The sequence below is a fragment of the Petromyzon marinus genome, chromosome 3, assembly GCF_048934315.1.
Source record: "Petromyzon marinus isolate PM22_M1 ecotype Great Lakes invasive population chromosome 3, UKy_Petmar_22M1.pri1.0, whole genome shotgun sequence".
NCBI classification, from domain to species: domain Eukaryota; kingdom Metazoa; phylum Chordata; class Hyperoartia; order Petromyzontiformes; family Petromyzontidae; genus Petromyzon; species Petromyzon marinus.
Window position 1 is genome coordinate 18,874,244 of NC_133669.1, and position 18,973 is coordinate 18,893,216.

Consider the following 18,973-nt stretch of genomic DNA (forward strand, 5'->3'; position numbering starts at 1 on the left):
ACAGCTTTGACAAAGGAGCCGAAATTGACAGCACCAGAGATCTGCTGCTCGCCGTGGTGACCTTGTTGCTGAGCGCGCCAAACCAGATTGACGGCCCTTGCAGTGTGGAACACTTGACCGGACAAACTCAATAATAAACACCTTTGGGTTCAACCACTTAAACGAGACCTGAAAATGCATTTTATTGTTACAAGAAATGCTGTTAGCATATTTGTTTTTGTTTCATAACTTACTTTAGATTACAAAAGTAAATCTCTGCGCAATAGAAAGTAACTGCACACTTGCAGGAAAGAAACTGTCAACAAAACGAGGCACAGCACAAATTACCACGCAACCGCACAGCACACGGTTGAGTGAGCCGTGGCTCCCGATCCAACATGGGAGCTCATACGGACAAATGGTAGTGACCACCAGGCTGCGTTCAAATAACGCAAAAAATAAAAAGCTCGTTTGGCAGGATGGGGATTGATCTTGGCGGCGTCACCGCACGCTTGCAGCCTTGCTGCAATCTGATCATTAAAAACGATGAAAAAGTGCAGGCGTGACGGAGCAGGCGTTCGTGCGTGTCACCGGTTTCGACGGTCATGGCGCTGCACGCCTCGGGCTCTTCGCGTGTGTGGGGTAACGGACCGTCTCCTCCTCCCCTCAGTGGGTTATGTTCCAGGTTGCGGAGAAGCACGCTTGGCAGGGAGATTCGCTTTGATTAGTGTGCGCTCGGGACTGCCGCAAAGACTGCTCTTTTAGGCAGGAACAGCTGCTGTCAGTGAGTGAATAAAGAAGCCTCCATCACCAATACTTGGCTAATGGGCCTGGCCAGCAGCCTTCTGTAGCTGCTTTCCCGCGTTTTTGTCTCCCATTAGTTTAAAGTGCAATTAGCGGTTGTTCAAGTTGCCGCTGACGGTGTGAGCCTCTGGCCTCACTAAAATACCCATCTCTCATGGCACAATTGGGGTAGCAGCTTGGTTCGACAGGACAACCAGTTCATCCTTGGGCACGGGTCACCATCCGCTGTAACCACACATTCACACCCGCCGAGAATTGTGAGAGCCGGGGTGGCAGCACCCAGGGTGGCAGCACCCAGGATGGTACCAGATGCCCCCCCCCCACACCCCTGGTTGGGTGGTGCTGAGGATTCCGTTGGAGCTGCTGGGCAAGGCTCAGCGACGGCAAGCCTCCCAGGCAACTACTGACCTGAGTTTCCAACGTGGAGCACACAAATTCACGAGCGTTGGTTTCTGATTTCTGCCCTTGGCGGGCGTGGAAGTAATCAGAGCACCGCTTCAAGCAAGCACTGGCTCCACCTGCTCCCTGCCGGGCACCCCCGGGGTAGGCCCGGGGGTGGTGCCAGGGTGGACGCCGTCGTGCCGCTCTGGAGGAGGGGCGAGCTCGGCAAGGACGTTCAACAAGGCCCCCGGCATGTGGTCCGGAAGCATTCGAGGGCTGATCCGGATTGTCGTGAAGGTCGAGGCGTGGGACCAGTTCACCTGGAACCGGGGTCCGTCCCACGTTTTGTCCCTGGTGGAGCCGGGAGGGGAAAGCACATGGTCGCCGTGAACTCAACGCTCGTCGTGAACTCAACGCTCGTCGTGTCCTTGCAGTGAAAACAGGCTTCTTTATTTCATTACATGGACTCCTGCATCGTTTCAAGTTGCAAGCATGTGATGTTGGTGCATCAGGCAGATGTCGCCATGTACTGCGAGTTATCCAACCTGTGCTGTGGTGTTACTCCCCGCGACACTCATGAGTTTTCCCCACGTGCTCCGGCTACCTCTCTTTATTATATTTTAGATGCATTAATCACCTAAACAAAACCACGTTTCAAGATAATGTACTGGCCAAACACCACTTCTAAAAGTTTTGAAACTGGGTAAATGAATGACATTATTACTGAGGCATTGATTTGTGTGCGAGCAAACACAACAACAAAATAAAGGCTGATGTGCCAAAGATGAGGTTGAGTTAAGGAAATGAATGCATCACAGGAAGGGTTGATATGAGCAGTTTGTTGGCTTATTTGTTATGGTTCGAGGTAGAGCTAGCCTTTGGCTGGATAAAGTGGTTAGGGTTATAGGTAGGGGCGTCTTGTGTGATTAGGGCTAGGGTAAGCACATGGCTGGCTGGCTAGTTTGTGAGGATTAGGGGAGAGCTAATGTCTGATCCACCAATAACAATCTGCCTCCACGGCTGTTGCCAAGTACGGCCTTTTAACTTCTTGTCGACGGCTGTGCATGACGGCACGGCGCCTGCCGCGTTGTGAGCGATACCTGGCCGGTGTCTTGGTGATGTGCACCACCCTCCCCGGCAGGAAGAGCAGGGGTCGCTGGGTGGCGGCGGCCGCGGCCGTTGGGATCTGTTCCGGGGCGACGTTGTTGGTCGGCGTTGAGTCGAGCGAGCGGTAAGACGCCCGGCGCTCACTCCCTCCGGACAGCAGTGGCTGGGAGGGCTCAGGTGGAGAGTGGCTATCATGAGCAGTGGCCTCGCCGTGCGGCGGGGACGTTGGGGACGCAGGCATATCGTCATCGTCCCCTGCGCACCCCACGCTGCCCCCACGGCAACAGGCGCACAGCAGGATCTTGTACTGCGGGGGGTTAAATACGACGCGGCACCGTGAGATGCATGGACAGGTAAGCCAGACGCGCAGACAGGTGAAACGGTGGCGACGCAAAGGGACACACGGTGGGGTGGGGGGGGACACAAAAGTGATGGGGATCCAAGGAGACATGGGACAAGACAGTGGAGAAACAAGGGCGGACACAGATGAAATTCAAATCGGAGAGGTATAGACGCGCACAGTTGCTGCAAGCTCAGACTAAACGCCATCACTGCAGTGGTAGCAAAATTCCACCTTGGGCTGGTCGCTGGTCAGGATCATGGTGAGGATGTTCTCCTTTAGGTCGTCCATGTTGGCCAGGCTCAGCCTTGGGTAGGTAGAGTGGAGGGATGGGAGGGGTGGGGGTTCGAGTGGGTGAGGGTGGGAAGCACAAGACTCTTTGTAATGAATCAAACTTAGCATTTGGATTTTGGCACAAACTGCACTCCACTCTGTGGCTGCATTAGCATGATGTTGTGTGGCTGTGGAGTAGTCTTAAATACAGATTGGGTTACTGCTAACACAGGGTTGTGTTGATGTATGTTGACCCGTAACAAAGCGTTGTATTGCTGCATAGTGCTGTATCGTTGCCTATGGGTCTTGTAACATGGAGAGCTGTGTCAGATTAATGCGCAGTCTTGTCTGTGTGGGAAATTGCCAGCCTCACCTTGGCACCAGGTCCAAACCAAGCACCACTGAAATGATGAACTGCTGAGCGTGCTTGGACAGAGCCTCGCTGTGCACACAAACACAAAAGTAATATGTATAGGCACAGTCTTGCTCAAACAGAGTAATACAGTCACTGAAGCGCACACATAGACACACGAATTGAAGCTGTCTGAGCTGACCCCTGCGAGTGAGACGCATCTACCTGAGCTGACCTTTGCCAGTGAGACACCCCTAGCTGAGCTGACCTCTGCAATTAAGACGTCCCTACCTGAGCAGGCCACCAGGAGGGGAGAACGCGTAGCAGCGCAGTGAGGGGTACGATGGCTTCAGCAGCAGCGCAAGGATGGCGGCCGTGCCAGCGCCCAGGCTGTGGCCCGTCACCACCACACGGTACTCCTGACCCACGCACACACGCAGGTGTTCATGCATGCTGGCATATACAGTCGCGCACAACGTATAAAGACAAAGATGCCCTGTAAAGCCTACACAGGCTGTTGGGGCAAGTGCCATTAGCGAGCACCTATGAAGGCCGCAAGGACGCACGAATGGGTGGGGGGCCAGCACCACGCCCGGCCGATGATGAGATTTTTTCACCGGTCGCTGTGCGGGTGGTCTCCATTGTGTTTTCATGATTTTTAAATCGATTCTCTTCCCCCCCCCACCACCTGACCCAATTGTATTCTGATTGTGCTGTCAGCGTCACGTCGTGAAGTGACGACCTTTTCGTTGAGAGCTCATACAGCTTAGTGGTGTACCGCCCTGTGTCGGAGAATAGCACAATAAACTGGCGCGTGAAGCTTTCCCAAGTCACTTCATTGGGCCCCTTTAATCGCACCAGCGACGCATGCCATATATACACCCTGCAGAAAGTGTGTTTATTGCATAGAAATCTAAAAGGAAAACCCAAATTCGACAAATGGATTTTGTTAATGTCGTTATGGATAACCACGTGGAGGCCACAAACTCCATATGCTCAAGATCATGGTTTTGTCCTTGGGTGAATTTAAAATTTAAACCCCACATCTACAGTGGTGCCAACTTTGATGCTGCTCCGACACAATATTACCCCCCCCCACTCCCTTTCCCCCCCAACCCCCCGCCGGCCCCGTGCCACCGGGCCACCTCTACGGGCAGGTTCTCAATGCAAATCCCATCCCGGCAAACGTTGGCTGTGCCTGAAACAACTACGGGGACACAAGATGAGGCAAGTGGCCAGCATTACCGGCACGATGGCCAACGCCCCCACCAGGATCCCGTCGTTCACGAGTCGGCCGTAGACGTAGCGTGCAGCCTGAACCATGCCCTGCACGCAGAGAATCAGAGACGGGCTAATTGTGGTCAACGTGTCGTCTTCTTCTTTTCTCTCCCGTCAGCTCGATGGCACCGAATGAACAAAACTAAACAGTTTTTATTTTACCAGGTAAGGCCCACTGAGCTGTATAGCTCTTTGTCAGAAGCGACCTGGTTATCATAAATGACAGTTCAACAAAGTGGCTTCCTGTGTGGGAATTTATAGCGGCCAAATACTCTGAACAAACGTTGATTCTAAATGTGGAGGGAAAAACCGGAGGGCCCCGGGGGAGAACACGCAAACTCCAAATAATCAGGTGTCAGGGTCGGGATCGAACACGTGACCTCCTGCATACCAGATGAGGTGTTTAACATCTCACCACCACGATCTACATTTATCTGAATCTTCGTTACAGGCTGAGCAGCAGGGAGACTCGATGCACCTTGTGCGCGAAGCAGTCGTGTGGACTAACGCCTTCCACCTCGAGGTTCTCACAGTCGGCGGTGAGGTCTGTGAGCACGTCCTGTAGGGTCAGAGGTCAGGTGAGGGGTGGGGAGGGTGAAGTGGGGATAGATGACGAGAGGTGGGGAGGGGAGAGGTAGGCATGGGCGAGTCCATGGAGGATCTTGAAGACGCTGCACCAGGACTGAATTGGGAGTCGGCAGAGGGATCGGAGCATTGGTGCGACGTGCTTACGTTTACAGTTGTAGAAGAAGAGGAGTCTGGCAATGTTTAGGAACCTTAACTCATCATAAGGTTTATGTTATACAAGTGTTTATGTTCAACAAGTGTTTATCATAATGATTGCTTATGTTGGAGGGGCGGTTGCAGTTGGGAGTGTTTATGTTTGCGTGGGTGTTTAGGTTTGCGTTTTATGCACATTCCACAAGGGGACATATGTGTGTGCGCGCGCCGCAAAAGCATGAGTGAGTGTGTGCATGAGCGAGCGAGTAAGAGAGACGGGCGCGCATCGCTAAAGCACACACATACCCGGAGTGACATGGTGCCACGGACGCTCACGACGATGGAGCCGGTGGCATGGTCCAGGGCCACGTAGAACGGGACCTCGTACACCTGCATGGGGACGGGTCCAGGAGCGCACGGAGACCCCCACTCAGACACAAGATCCCTTCCTTCCAACCACAGCCGATCCTCAACACTCCCGCGTGCGGCCGTCACTAAACCGGTACGTTATCAACATACACGCGGGCACATTCAATTCTGTTAATGAGAAGCATACGGCGTATTTGTTTTTGTTACCTAAAACATTCATTGATGGAAAATAACTAAACAAAAGAAAATTTAAATAAAAGAAAACAACTAAATCAAATCACGACGTTTCGGAGGCAACACAAGCTTCCGTCTTCAGCTATCTTGCTGTGACTGTTCCACCTGAAGACGGAAGCTTGCGTTGCCTCCGAAACGTCGTGATTTGATTTAGTTGTTTTCTTTTATTTTAATTTTGTTTTACCTACGTGACTTTACCGAAAAAAAACAAAGAGTATGAATCCTTGCAGTCACGAAAGCTTCAAATTTAGAATAAACAAAAGAAGCCGAACGTTGATTCGTAGCAGCACACTTTGGAGACATCTGTAACCGTGGGAATGCCAAAAGTCGAGGTCAAGAGGTCATTACAACCAAGTTAATGGTGCTAGTGTCACTTTCGCTTTCTTCTCCGAGTGCCAGCAGTTGTTGCTCTACCAGTCCCATCACCACCGCCACCTGGCTTTTAGGTCTCCCCTTGGTCACTGACATCTTGGCTACCACGCCAATGCATAGACCGGAAATCCCACTTATATTTGTGATGTGCTTTTACCTTTCCTATACTTTGCATTCCTATCGTTATTTTTGGTATTGTTTGTTGTTGTAACTTTCTGACCAATTGCCCCTACTGGACATCCGTGAAAAAGAGCTTCATAGCTCATCAGATTCCTCCTCCAGTCGAAATAAAGATTCTGATTCTGATTAAAAGACACCTCAGATTAAGAGACACTTAGCTTGGCTCCGTACCTCAAGAATCACGGTCATTCATGTCCATGAAATACGAATTACAAATTGCATCATTACTATCCTTCTCTCCTCCATCCTCTTCACGCCTCCCAATTAATCCTCCGATTGATTATATCTGTGACAAATTCTTGAAATTTCCTTCATAGACTACTAAATTGCTTAATCTATACTATATTAAAACTGAACTAATAACGATTTTAATTTTACCAGGCAAGGCCCACTGAGCGACATAGCTCTTTTTCAGAAGCAACCTGGATATCACAAATGATGGCTCAACGAAGTGGCTTATCACGTGCATATTTATAATAACCAAATACTCGAAACGCATGTTTCTAAATGTGGAGGGAAAAAAACCGGAGGACCTGGAGAAAAATACACATGACCTACGGGGAGAACATGCAAACTCCAAATATACAGGCGTCAGGGTCGGGATCGAAACCACCACCTCCTGCGTACCAGGCAAGGTAGTTAACATCTCGCTGTGGCACCCTGAAACATTGGAATTGTAACATATTTCCTATGCCCCTGTATTCAATGAGCAGACGCTTCTTATCTGGGGACACAACAAGCCACTCATTGAGGCCTGAAACTTGATCCAACAATACTGGTGACTAAAAAAATATAATTTTAGTCACCAGGAGACTTCACGGATCCACCTGCGAGGCGGTCAAATAAATGGTAGTACAGCAAGTGGGTTTCTGCCTCCTCTGTGCATATTTTGAGTATATCTCTTTCACACGCGCGATGTGTTTTGTTCGGATACTGTAGTGTCCCTCCCATGTGACGTGCAAAACAACTCCTTGAAATAAGGAAACATACAAATCCAGGACCCTCCTGAAAACATGCGTTTAGACTCGGCGAGGCTTTCCAAGGTACGTACATGGAGTAAAACTTCGCGTATAACCAAGGTGAGAACTCAAGTGACCGAGACAGTCTCGTGCAAGAGTGACCTTGGTCCACTGTGATTGTTGTGATATGTATGTACGTACGTGCCAACGTTGAACTTCTTTCGCACTGTACGTAGCCAGCCGCATAGATCTGAGTGTGCGGGGAAAGGACAGCAAGCTAAACACAAAAAGCAGTCTTGAGTGCGGGCCACACCCTGTTGTGGTAGGACACGAAAATGAAGTCGCGGTCCTGCAGGTCGGTGGTTCGCCGCATGGCGCGCACGTGGCACGGCGGGGGCTCCCCGCCGATGAGCGCGAAGCCCGAACCCTGGCGGCGGCAGCAGCAGCAGCTGCAGGGAAAGTCAACAACGGCCAATTCGGCGTAACCGATTCTGAAACAAATCTAGATTGATGCTGAAACACCAATTCAGCATTGCCGACTTGGTGTCTGCAAATCAGAGTCGCTGAAATGGCATCAATGATCAAAGAATGTCGTTCCGGTTGGCAGCAGTGGAGGTGCTGGGACACACACACACACACTCACACACGCCTGCATGCACAAACCAATACATACACCTGGGTACAGACAAAGATATAGACGGTTGGGGAAATCACCTAGGAAGGCTGGCACGGCACCCGAGGGGGTGATTTGCCAGCACCACGCCCGGCCGCCTTTGTCTCCCCAGTGGCGATGTTTACACACAACACCAGGTACTCATTTGAAGCTGAGTCGACCTCGGGGAGGCCCCAGGACTGGTTCAAATAATCGTCACTGGTGTTGGTTGTGAGCAGGAATCGAACCCGGTTCGCTGGGTTCTTAGCACAGCGCGCTAATTTCTGCATCACCGCTCTCCCTGCCACTACACACACACGGGTGTACCTGCAGGCTGGGCAGAGGTGGCAAAGCCCGGAGAAGGGGTGGCTGTACACGAACAGTGGCCACCCGTACGAGGCAGCAGCGAAGCGCATGTAGTGGGCAGCGAGGGACAGCTCCTCCGCCAGCTCAGCCACTGGCGCCGCCGTCTCCTGCTCGGCCATCAGTACCCACACGGCAAAGACAAAAGACAAAGATCCCCCCCGTATAGCCTGAACACACTGTTGGGGCAAGTGCTGTGAGCGAACACCTGTGAAGGTCCGGCACGGCACATGAGGGGGTGGGGTGGCCAGCACCACGCCCGACTTCTATGTCTCCCATGTGGCAACGTTTACATTCCGCACCATATACTCATTCCATGCCGAGTCAAACTAGGGGAGGCCCAGATAATCATTACTGGTGTTGGGCATGAGCAGGAGTCGAACTCGGGCCGCCGGGTTAGTAGCGCAGCGCGCTTACCACTGCACGACCGCACTCCACACAGCACACACTCGCATACAGCACACTGAGGGCAGTCAGCACAGCCCCACCACCACCACACACCAGCTTTCAGAGTTCTTCCAATTCTCATATTCTGCAATTCCTTTCTCCCGGCCATCAGTGCTGTCAACTCCCCTACACCTATTCTTGCTTTCACCGACCGCATCCTCTCATCTATAAATAACCATGCCTGCTGGTTCTGTGCCAGCGTATTAAGATACGGACGCAATTATACGTTACTTGCCCAGGAAAGCCACACCAGAGTCAGAATAATATTTTTCGGGAGGGACCTGCTACATTTGGCCAACACCGATTACCATGGTGTGTTTTTAGTGATGATGATGTTGTTCATAATTTGATTCCTGTACATGGGGAATGGTGCCGGTGGCACAGGGGTAACAGCGAGCGGTAGGACGATGGGAGAGGGGGGGGCGCAGACCGTGCTGGGGGAGGGCGTCCGAGTCTGGACGTTGTGCTGCCGCTCATGGTCGTCGCGCTTCTGTTTCCTGTGCAGCAGCGTGAGCCCCGCCGCCACGTCACTCCCAACAAGATCCGTGTCCTGCACACGCACACCAGGCAAAGATCTCCCATGTAGCCTTGACAGACTTGGAGGCAAGTGCTGTTAGCGAGCCCCTATTAAGGCGAGCACGGCACGTGAGGGGATATTGTGGCCAGCGCCACACCGGGCTGCATTTGTCTCCCCAGCGCTGATGTTTACACACACCGCACCAATTACTCGTTTAAGGCTGAGGCGACCTAGAGGAGGCCCGAGGCCAGTTCAGATATTCGCCGTTGATATTGGCCATGAGCAGGAAACGAACTGGTGTTCCCAAGTTCGTAGCGCAGTGCACCAACCACTACACTACCACTTTCCAGATACAGGTGTATACACATTTGTGGATACACGCAGACCCGTACGACAAACATCATTCTCTGTGACAGGGTGGGTGGAATAGTGCTGCCCCCAACGGAATTTCAAAGGTCGCTCTGTGATATCTGCTTCCATTCACGCTCCTCGAACACAAAGGGTCGCACTGCTCAACGATGCTGATAGCGAGATCGGGATAACATTGTGAGAGTGACAATTGCTTTTAATAAAAAAATAAACAATTTTAAATAAACTTTTGTTTTATTTTACCAGGTAAGGCCCACTGAGAGCTGTATAGCTATTTTTTCAGAAGCGACCTGATGGCAGGTCGCTTCTGTGGCTTATCACATGGAAATGTGTAGCAGAGAAAAATCAGAGGACCCAGAGCAAAATCCATGCAAACTTCAAATATACAGGATCGAACCCACAACCACATGTATACCAGGCGAGGGAGTTAACATCTTGCTACCGTGGCGAGATGTTAAGTAACGCGCACACGTACGGCAAAGAATTCACTTAAGATGCGGGCGACGTCGGTGAAGGCAACGTGGCTCGATTCATCGCGGCGCACGCAGCAGCAGATGAGACGCATGCGGCGCTCCCACACCCCGGTCGCCCTCCCGCTGGGGCCCGCCGTGCCTGCTCCATCAACTCCGTCCGCACCCTCCACAGGAGCCACCGAGCGCCGAGATCCCAGGGGGTCGAACGTGATGAGGACGGCCACCACGGTCCCCAGCAGGATCACCCAGCTGGGTTGGCAGAGGAGCGTCAACGAGTGTTCAATCTTGATCTTTAAGAAATAAGAGACTTGTTTGTATTAAGATCTGTCTCTGTGTATGGTTGAACGGTGTGTCAAATCCATTGGTTACATGCGAGATACTTAAGAATCTGAACAAGCTTAGCATGGCATTATGTATAACGGATCAATCATAACCTAGCCAAAACAAAATGTTACAATGACGGATACCTGACAGAACCACATCTTGGGAGCTCATCCGTGGATATCTCGCATACGGTTGATGTACTGTTTCACTACATCATGATGCAGGAGGAATTATTAAAGCTCACTTAGAATCGTGTGGATGCGAATCAATGTTTTCGATTTAGTATGTGTTGTGTGTGAACCCTGCAACCACAATAAGGTGCGACATTCACCACAGCGTTAACAAACTTATTGATCGTTAAATGTAATTGTGACTGTTTTGCAAGGGTTAATTGTATTCTCTCGTTATTTATGTTGTCGTTCTGGAAGGTATGTCATTTATATTAATATTTTATTTGTCTAGAGCAGGGGTTGGCAACCCACGGTTCCGGAGCCGCATGTGGCTCTTTAAGGACTGCTCCGTGACGTTATCTATTAAGGACCCACCGTCTCGTATTCACCACACAGTGCATTGTGGCTCTTGAAATATTGAGGGTTTCTTACTGAATTAGAAAAAAATGGCTCTTGTTATTTGAGTTGCAGACCCCTGGTCTCGGGTATGATTGATTTGTTGTACACAACGACATAATCTCTATATTATTCAACAACTGCGAAACTTTAAATTTGTTGTGAGCTCTCTGCACTGCTTTATCACTATACCTCCGAGTGGTTACTCGGAATTTCAGCCGTTAGACTCATGTCAAGTTAGACTCCTGTCTGTGGTGCCAAGTTCTTTAAGAGAACATATATACTCAAACAACCATTAACTTATTCACTTATGATTTTCCTAATTAGTATTGTTGTGATTAGTATGAAAAGACAATATTATTGCAAGAATTCGTATTTAATCCTTAACACTACATTTTTTAATCCACGACATTGTGTGTGTGTGTGCACGCTTAGTCGTGCAAATTCATGTTTGTGCACCAATGATTGTGTGTAAAATTGCGATCCCTAATCGTGATAATTAATTAAATCCCCAAGTGTGCTCATGTCCATGTCATGTTCTCTGAGATGCTCATGTTCGTGTGGTGTACTAATGCTCACGTGTGCCATGTGTGTGCACGTGTGGGGATCGCTGGCGTAGTGGTGAGTGCTCTTCACTACGAACTTGGTAACCTGAGTCACGATTCCCGCTCACGGCCGACAACAGTGAAGATTATCTAAACCGTTCCTGGGCCTCCCCTAGCTCGACTCAGCCTCAAATTAGTATCTAGTGCAATGTATAAACATCACCACTGGGGAGACAATGGCGGCTGGGTGTGGTGCTGACCAACCACACTCTCGTGTGCCGTTCCAGCTACTCGCTCAGAGCACTTGCCCCAACAGTCGGTTAAAGGCTATACGGGGGATCTTTGTCGTGTGTGTGTGTGCCATACTTGGTGACGACGGTGCCCAGCACAGCGTGCACGACGGGGCGTTCGCAGCCCGGGCTGCCGTCCCACACCCAGTACGTTCCCAGCGCCACCCACACCAGCTCGGGCACGTACAAGAACGCGCGCACGTACACCAGCGCCGGCATGTGGCGCCGCGGCCCGGGCCGGCTGATGGTGCCTGTGCCGCGGGTGACACCACCACATGCATTCATCGGTTGATCTTTACTCGTGTATTCGCTCGGCGTGTCGCGACACCGTTTAACCGGGACGCTCGTTACATTGACCGATCTGTCTCAAGCAGTCGAAGCCCATTGAGATTCATGAACTATTGATTGAATTACAATGACCAGGCTATTTAGCATTTAGATTCGATGTGTGTATTTGTGTTACTTTATTTAACCAGGGTGAGGGTCCATTTATGTTTATTATCTGTTGACGGATCCACTTTAGCCAGGTGAAAGACAAATTGGGTTCAATTTCTGTTGAAGCATCATCAGGAGATGGTGCGTCTGTGGCTCAGTCATTGGCCATTAATTTGTTGAGGTGAGGGCCCATTTAAATCATACCGATGTTCTTTAAGCATGTGAGAAACCTTTTAAATAGTATTTGTCCTTTATTCAACCAATGAATCCCACAGAAATGCATTATCGATGTATGCCTCAAGATTAACCAACCATATGGTTCATGATTAACTTTCAATCTTTTAACGACATGAAAGCCCATTGAAATGTACTCCACCGATTTGAACTCTTTAATTTAATATCCTTTACTTAACCAGGTCCCAGACCACCGAGTACTCTCCCCGCCACCCATTCCTTCCGGCTGTTAATAGTTCTCATCACGTGGGCTTTTATATCGTGTTGGCAATATTCGGTCGTCCAGGGCCAACAGCGGACGAATTTGGCTTTTTTTCGCACATGCCAACCCTCCCAGGGGGGGCCACGGCCCCCATCCGTCCCGCTCGACGATCGGCCCTGCCCTGACTCGTCGAATACGACATCCAAGGGCGGTGGTCGTGCCGTCTCTCCGGCGTCGGTGCGGGCGGGTCCACGTGCCGCCTGTCACTGAGCTAAAATAGCAAGTGGGCAATAACCACGACCCCCACTCCGCTCCTCCCCCCCGTTCCTGACGCTCACTTGCGAAACCCAGGGCTTTACCGTTGCTTACGACAAACTCCACCGGCCCATGCTAAATTCATGCAATGCCGAGCGTAGTGGCAACACACACCCCTGTGATCCGTCGCTTGAGAGGTGGTGGTTGGTAGACCACTCAGATTATCATCATCCTGTGTGTGAGGCTTTCCCAAATTTCTGGGCTACACCCTTGCCCAGAAATGACAGTAGAGCGAGTAGGTTGCTTCACTTGAAATCTGGATGAGTTAAGAATCATAGATTATTTCGACATTGATTTTGCAACGCACGTGTGATACAGCAATGGGAAGCTTCAATGGTAGGTTGTGGGGAGGCGAGTTATAAAGAACATAAAGTAAACTACAATATGAAATAAAAATCCTGTGCAACTGCATATAAAACATTAATAATCCTATCAAAATTACCATATTCATTGAAATTACAAGGACCGATGATATGACAATTATTTAAACAGTTCGTATAATCCCATGTTACAATTACAGCCATAAATAATTCGCATAAAATTCTACAATTAATGGATACAGCCATGACGCAGCAGTTGGCGCATTGGCGCTTTGAACACGGCGGCCTGAGTTTAAGTGCTGGCCAGGGCCTGCACCAGTGGCGATTCACGTAAACCGGCCCTGGTCTCCCAATGACCAAACAGCACCCAGGAGTGGATTGTCAAGTTGGGAGGCCTTCGTCCAACAGTGGATTGTCAATCATCTTCACTGACCTGCTTCCAATCCTCCTTTAAAACCCATCTCTTCTCCTTAGCCCATCTTACTCCTACTACTCCCTGCCCCAACCCCCAGCAGCGACCAGGCCTACCCCAATCCCTCCTTAACCACCCCTGCCTATCCTCCTGTCACCACAACTACACTACCACTTTTAATAATAACCCCACTATTTATCTCAACAACTCTCATCTTACGGACAATTTTATAATTGTCGTAAAGCGCCTCGGAATAAAGACGCTGATAGAAAAATCTTTATAAGATAATAAGGACTAATTCAGATTTTAAGAGATGACAAACTGCATCATCCTGTGATGTCAGCCACCTTTGCATTTGGATACGACACAAACCCCGACTGGATTGTGCACCCATCGCTTGCCAGCCACCACTTCAGGTGCGGCTGGCGGATGCGAGTGACTGAGACGCGTTGCGACAGACGGGAAAGCAGCTCCCTCCAGGTGGTTGGCGCGGATTGCGCATACGTTAGTCTTGGAAGACGGCCAGTTTTTTCAGCAGTCGTTTGGGTTTGATGACTGAGTGGAGTTTGTACTAAATGGAGCGTTTGGAAGATGCACATCTAAATGTCATGGCATATTAGCCGTGGAAACTAATATGGCAAAAAAATTTATGCATTTTTTTACTTGATGACAAATTGCTCCACTCAAAATACAGGACTCAAATCACAACAATAATTGCTAATGATTATTTACAATTAATATGCTTACACCACTATGATTTAGAGTCATAATATACTGCATGTGGTATATGCACCATAATGGCAAACAACAAGTTGATTTCCGAGTTGAGTCGTGAATTTGGGTTGTGGAAATTTCCAAAAAAAGGAATATTCCAAAATATTATTCGAATATTCTTGGTTCTTTCGGTAAAGTCAAATAGATAGAAAATAATAAAATTAATAAAACATTTAAATCAAAGCAAAAAAACCACGACGTTTCGATCGCAAAACAAGCGGTCTTCATCAGGCGGAGAGAAAAGAGGGGCGCAAGCCTCCAAATGCAACTGTTTATAAGGCGCTTTCACAGTGAGCAAAGCTGTGCAGCGTAAACAGCATGGGCGGGGCAGCCAGCGCCAATGTAGGAGAAAAGCACCACAAGTACCAAGTAGCACGAGTAAAGCGAGTGCGTTAGACGATGGGGGGGAGGGAGAGAGAGGGGGGAGAAGAGATAGGGGTGGAGCTGAAGGCGCAGTCCAAGTGTGTTAGACAATGGGGGGAGGGAGGGGGCAGAGACAGGGGGAGTAGAGATAGGAGTGGAGTTGAGGGCGCAGTCCAAGTGTGTTAGACAATGGGGGGTGGGAGGGGGCAGAGACAGGGGGAGTAGAGATAGGAGTGGAGCTGAGGGCGCAGTCCAAGTGTGTTAGACAATGGGGGGTGGGAGGGGGCAGAGACAGGGGGAGTAGAGATAGGAGTGGAGCTGAGGGCGCAGTCCAAGTGTGTTAGACAATGGGGGGTGGGAGGGGGCAGAAACAGGGGGAGAGAGAGGGGGGAGAGAGGGGGGGGGGCTGAGGGCGAGGGCGCAGTCCAAGTGTGTTAGACAATGGGGGGGAGAGAGAGAGGGAGGGGTAGAGATCGGGGTGGAGCTGAAGGCGCAGTCCGAGTGTTAGACAATGGGGGAAGGGAGGGGGCAGAGATGGGGGGAGAGAGAGAGAGGAGTGGAGCTGAGGGCGAGGGCGCAGTCCAAGTGTGTTAGACAATGGGGGAAGGGAGGGGGCAGAGACGGGGGGAGACAGGGGGGGAGAGAGAGAGAGGAGTGGAGCTGAGGGCGAGGGCGCAGTCCAAGTGTGTTAGACAATGGGGGGAGGAAGAGGCTAGAGATAGGGGGTAGAGAGGGGGGGTAGAGATAGGGGGAGAGAGGGAGTTTCGATGGGGGGGGGGGGGGCATTGCACCTCGCTACACCCATCCACACTGCTGACGGTAGAGGTTGACAAGAAAACACAAATCAAGTCAATTATTCGAATATATGACTTTTACTCATCACATTTTTACCATCTCATTTGTATTGTTTCTCATGTTTTACAGTTATGCTCACTCTATTAGCATATGCGTCAACGTAACAAAGCACATGCAAATCATATTGCCACTTCTTCTTGCAAATTATTTTCCCAAATCGCAACCATTCTCGCACGCAGCTCGTTTCGTATGCGCGTGCGTGCATTGCGAATCAACGCATCTCCACGAGCCGTGGAGCCGTGCCGCTCACCCTGCATGCTTAGTGCCACGACGGAGGCCAGGGTGGCGAGGGTGGTGCACAGCAGCGCCAGTACACCTATGAGGTAGACGCGCAGCAGAGGCCCGCCGGGGCACACGAGATTCCCGCTGTGCGCAGACAGCAGGGCGGCCGCCACCGACAGCCTGCACGGGCGACATCAACATCGCCACCGGTCACTAACGCAGTTGTTCTTCACGATTTTTCAGAGGGGGGCGGCGGGGGGGGGGGCACCTCCACCAATAAGACATTATCAGTGTAAGAGCCGCCACACTGCCCTGCAAGGGCTGTTATCTCATTTGTGTACTGTCGGGGGGGGGCGCACGAAAGGCCACCAGGGTGCCTTGCAATGAAGAACACTGCACTACCGTCATCGCCATCGCGACCATCATTATTATGGATACTGTCACTACCCACCATGTACCATCACCCAGATACAAGTGCAGCCACCACCGCCAACTCATATTGGGAGACATCACCATCACTGCCATCGATTGCTACCACCATGATCATTGGCAATGTGATTACTACCGTCATCACGCCGATCAGGGAGAAGGGTGACTCACTGCCAAGCCAGCGCAGGGTGATGCATCACCACATCGCACACAATCACCACTGTGAACGTCACAGCCACTATCATCACCACCATCACCAACAATGTCATCACTCCCATCACAACCACAACAGTCATCATGGCTGCAGTCACTCGTTTTTTGAGACAATGCCGACTTGCGTCGGTCAATAAATCACATTGACAGCCAGCCACGACTTAGTCGATCAATACACGATTTCACATTCTACTGCTTGGTTAATGATTAGTTTTGTCAAACAGACAATCGAATTGACCGTTGGACCAATGTTTATGGATTTATTCTGAAACCCATCGTGACCCCACCGTCAGACCGTAAAACCTATTTAGACCACTGTGGCCAGTTGTGTACAATCACTTTAAGGAAGTTAAGTTCGTTTATGCAACTGACTACAGTGCCTTTTGGCTTTTTGTCAATCCACTGCTCAATGCGGGTCCTCCCCACGCCGTGTATTTATATAGCGCTTTTATCCAAGGCGCTTTACAAGGGTCATGAGGGGTACAACGAGGGCCAGCTAAAAGTGACACCGTGAATAGCGACGGGGCATGAAGAGTGAGGTTAGTGGGTAACGGAAATTACGGGGGTCGAGCTATGGATGGAGGGAATGATGGGCCAGGGAGAAGAGGTTGGGTCTTGAGGGAGCAGCGGAAACGACACGGGGAGAATGTTTGCTTAATGTGGAGGGGAAATTTGTTCCAGTGCAAGGGGGCAAGTAGGGAAAAGGAGCGGAAACGGGATTGGCCACAGAGGGGGGAACGGATCGGAGGAGAGATTGACAGCGGAACGAGCGGGAGGGGACATAACACGAGACTACTCGAATTGTAAATGTTGTGGGTTTACTCTCCCAACACACCGGTGTACTTAACTAGTAACACATGTCCATGTTCTGTTTACATGACGAACCTTACTAGTGTCGGGTCGCGGCGGGTTTAACGACACATTTATATTTACGCGATGTAACCCAAAACAATCTCTTATGGATATTGGTCGCGAAAGCCTAAGTGTGTTAAAAATACTTAACCACGCTGGTAAGTAGCTAGGACAGGTTGTTGAAGGCGGCGCGGGGAGCATATATGCGGGTGCTTACAAGTACATTACAACAATTATACTGGTAGGAACGAAGTTGTAAACTGAGTGTACCAGCCTGTAATAGATTAATGTGTCCGTCCGTCCCCTTTCAATACTTTAACGAAGTGAAATCTCGTGCTGTTGGGTGTAAAATCAGCAATAGACAGCGCAGAGACTTGATATGTCTTATTGCACCCAACATTTGGAAGTAACAATGTCATAAAATTGCGCAAAATTCCAATGTTCCTACCAGCCCACCCTGCAGGGACCTGTTATACTGCGTAGCAACAACAAGCCCACAGCACCTGTTAATGCTGCTTCGCGGTCACCCATCCAAAAGCACCGTCCTAGGCTCGGTCCGATTAACTTACGGGATCGGGGCGCATTCTGGCCGATTCTGGATCGTGAGCAGTAACCCATAAATCCCTTAGGAGCCCAGGGTGGGAGAGGGGACACAGAAGGACCCCCCTAGAACCCGCGGCTGCAGACCACCCCGACACATCCCCCCATCATCCCCACCGCCACCATTCCCACCTCCCTCCCCCGCCGAGTGACCCCGGCTCACCAGGCGGCGCGGAGCACGAACTCCACAGCTGTCGGCGGTCCCAGATCATCGCTCGCAATCCCCCAGCGACGCCCGAATACCACGAGGCCCGGCATCTTCCGAAGGGCGCGAAGACCACGGAGCAGAACCACGCAATTAACCCAAAAACGCGGGGCACCAAAGGGATCGCGCCTCGGGTCCTCGACCCCCGCCGCCCCGAAACCCTTCACAAACTGGGCTGGGTTCAACGCGGCACGGGGCACCGTGGGGGCGTCAACACCGCGCGGCGGCAGCTCCACGGCCCCTTGCGCCGCCTCCTCTCCCCCCCCCCACCCGCCCGCTCCTTTTTCTCCGCCTCCTCTGCAACCTCCTCGGGCGGCCGCCGATCCCCTTTGCCCGGACGCGCAAGGCGGCGTCTGGGCACCCGGCAACTCGCGAATCGACGGACTGCGCGTCACTTCCGGTGTGCGGTGAGGGGGGGGGGAGGAGGAGCTACTCTGATGTTGATGCCGCCCCCTCCCCCCGCGAAGGCGTGGTTTGTTTGACTCGCCCCCCCCTCCTAGAACTACCCCCCACAACAATCCCCCAACAACTACCCCCCCTCCCACAGCTACCCACCCCCCCACAACCCCCCTACAACTACGCTCCCACAACCCCCCCCCCACAACAACTCCCTCACAGCTACCCACCCACTACCCACCCCCACAACCC

The 18,973-nt window shown here is 51.1% G+C and overlaps 1 protein-coding gene across 1 annotated transcript; it reads right to left on the reverse strand.

Moving 5' to 3' along the window:
• Nucleotides 1-157: 157 nt before the first annotated feature.
• On the reverse strand, nucleotides 158-18,698 carry DAGLB (diacylglycerol lipase beta). The gene is made up of 15 exons (XM_032977633.2): nucleotides 18,284-18,698; nucleotides 16,055-16,206; nucleotides 11,971-12,145; nucleotides 10,172-10,418; nucleotides 9,241-9,360; nucleotides 8,328-8,473; nucleotides 7,662-7,797; nucleotides 5,541-5,624; nucleotides 4,993-5,073; nucleotides 4,482-4,562; nucleotides 3,528-3,655; nucleotides 3,258-3,326; nucleotides 2,846-2,918; nucleotides 2,265-2,578; nucleotides 158-1,515 (listed from the first exon to the last, which is right to left on the reverse strand). The coding sequence occupies exons 1-15, from the start codon at nucleotides 18,376-18,378 to the stop codon at nucleotides 1,281-1,283; spliced, it is 2,136 nt and encodes a 711-aa protein (XP_032833524.1). The 5' UTR covers nucleotides 18,379-18,698; the 3' UTR covers nucleotides 158-1,280.
• Between the last annotated feature and the right edge of the window lie 275 nt (nucleotides 18,699-18,973).

Bases quoted from the DNA above. Each gene is read 5' to 3' on its own strand.
- DAGLB (XM_032977633.2), bottom strand. From the start codon at position 18,378: ATGCCGGGCCTCGTGGTATTCGGGCGTCGCTGGGGGATTGCGAGCGAT. The intron at 2,579-2,845 runs GTGGAATTTTGC...AACCCCCCGCAG, and splicing joins TGACCAGCGACCAGCCCAAG to TACAAGATCCTGCTGTGCGC. The intron at 1,516-2,264 runs GTATCGCTCACA...CGGCTCCACCAG, and splicing joins ATCACCAAGACACCGGCCAG to GGACAAAACGTGGGACGGAC.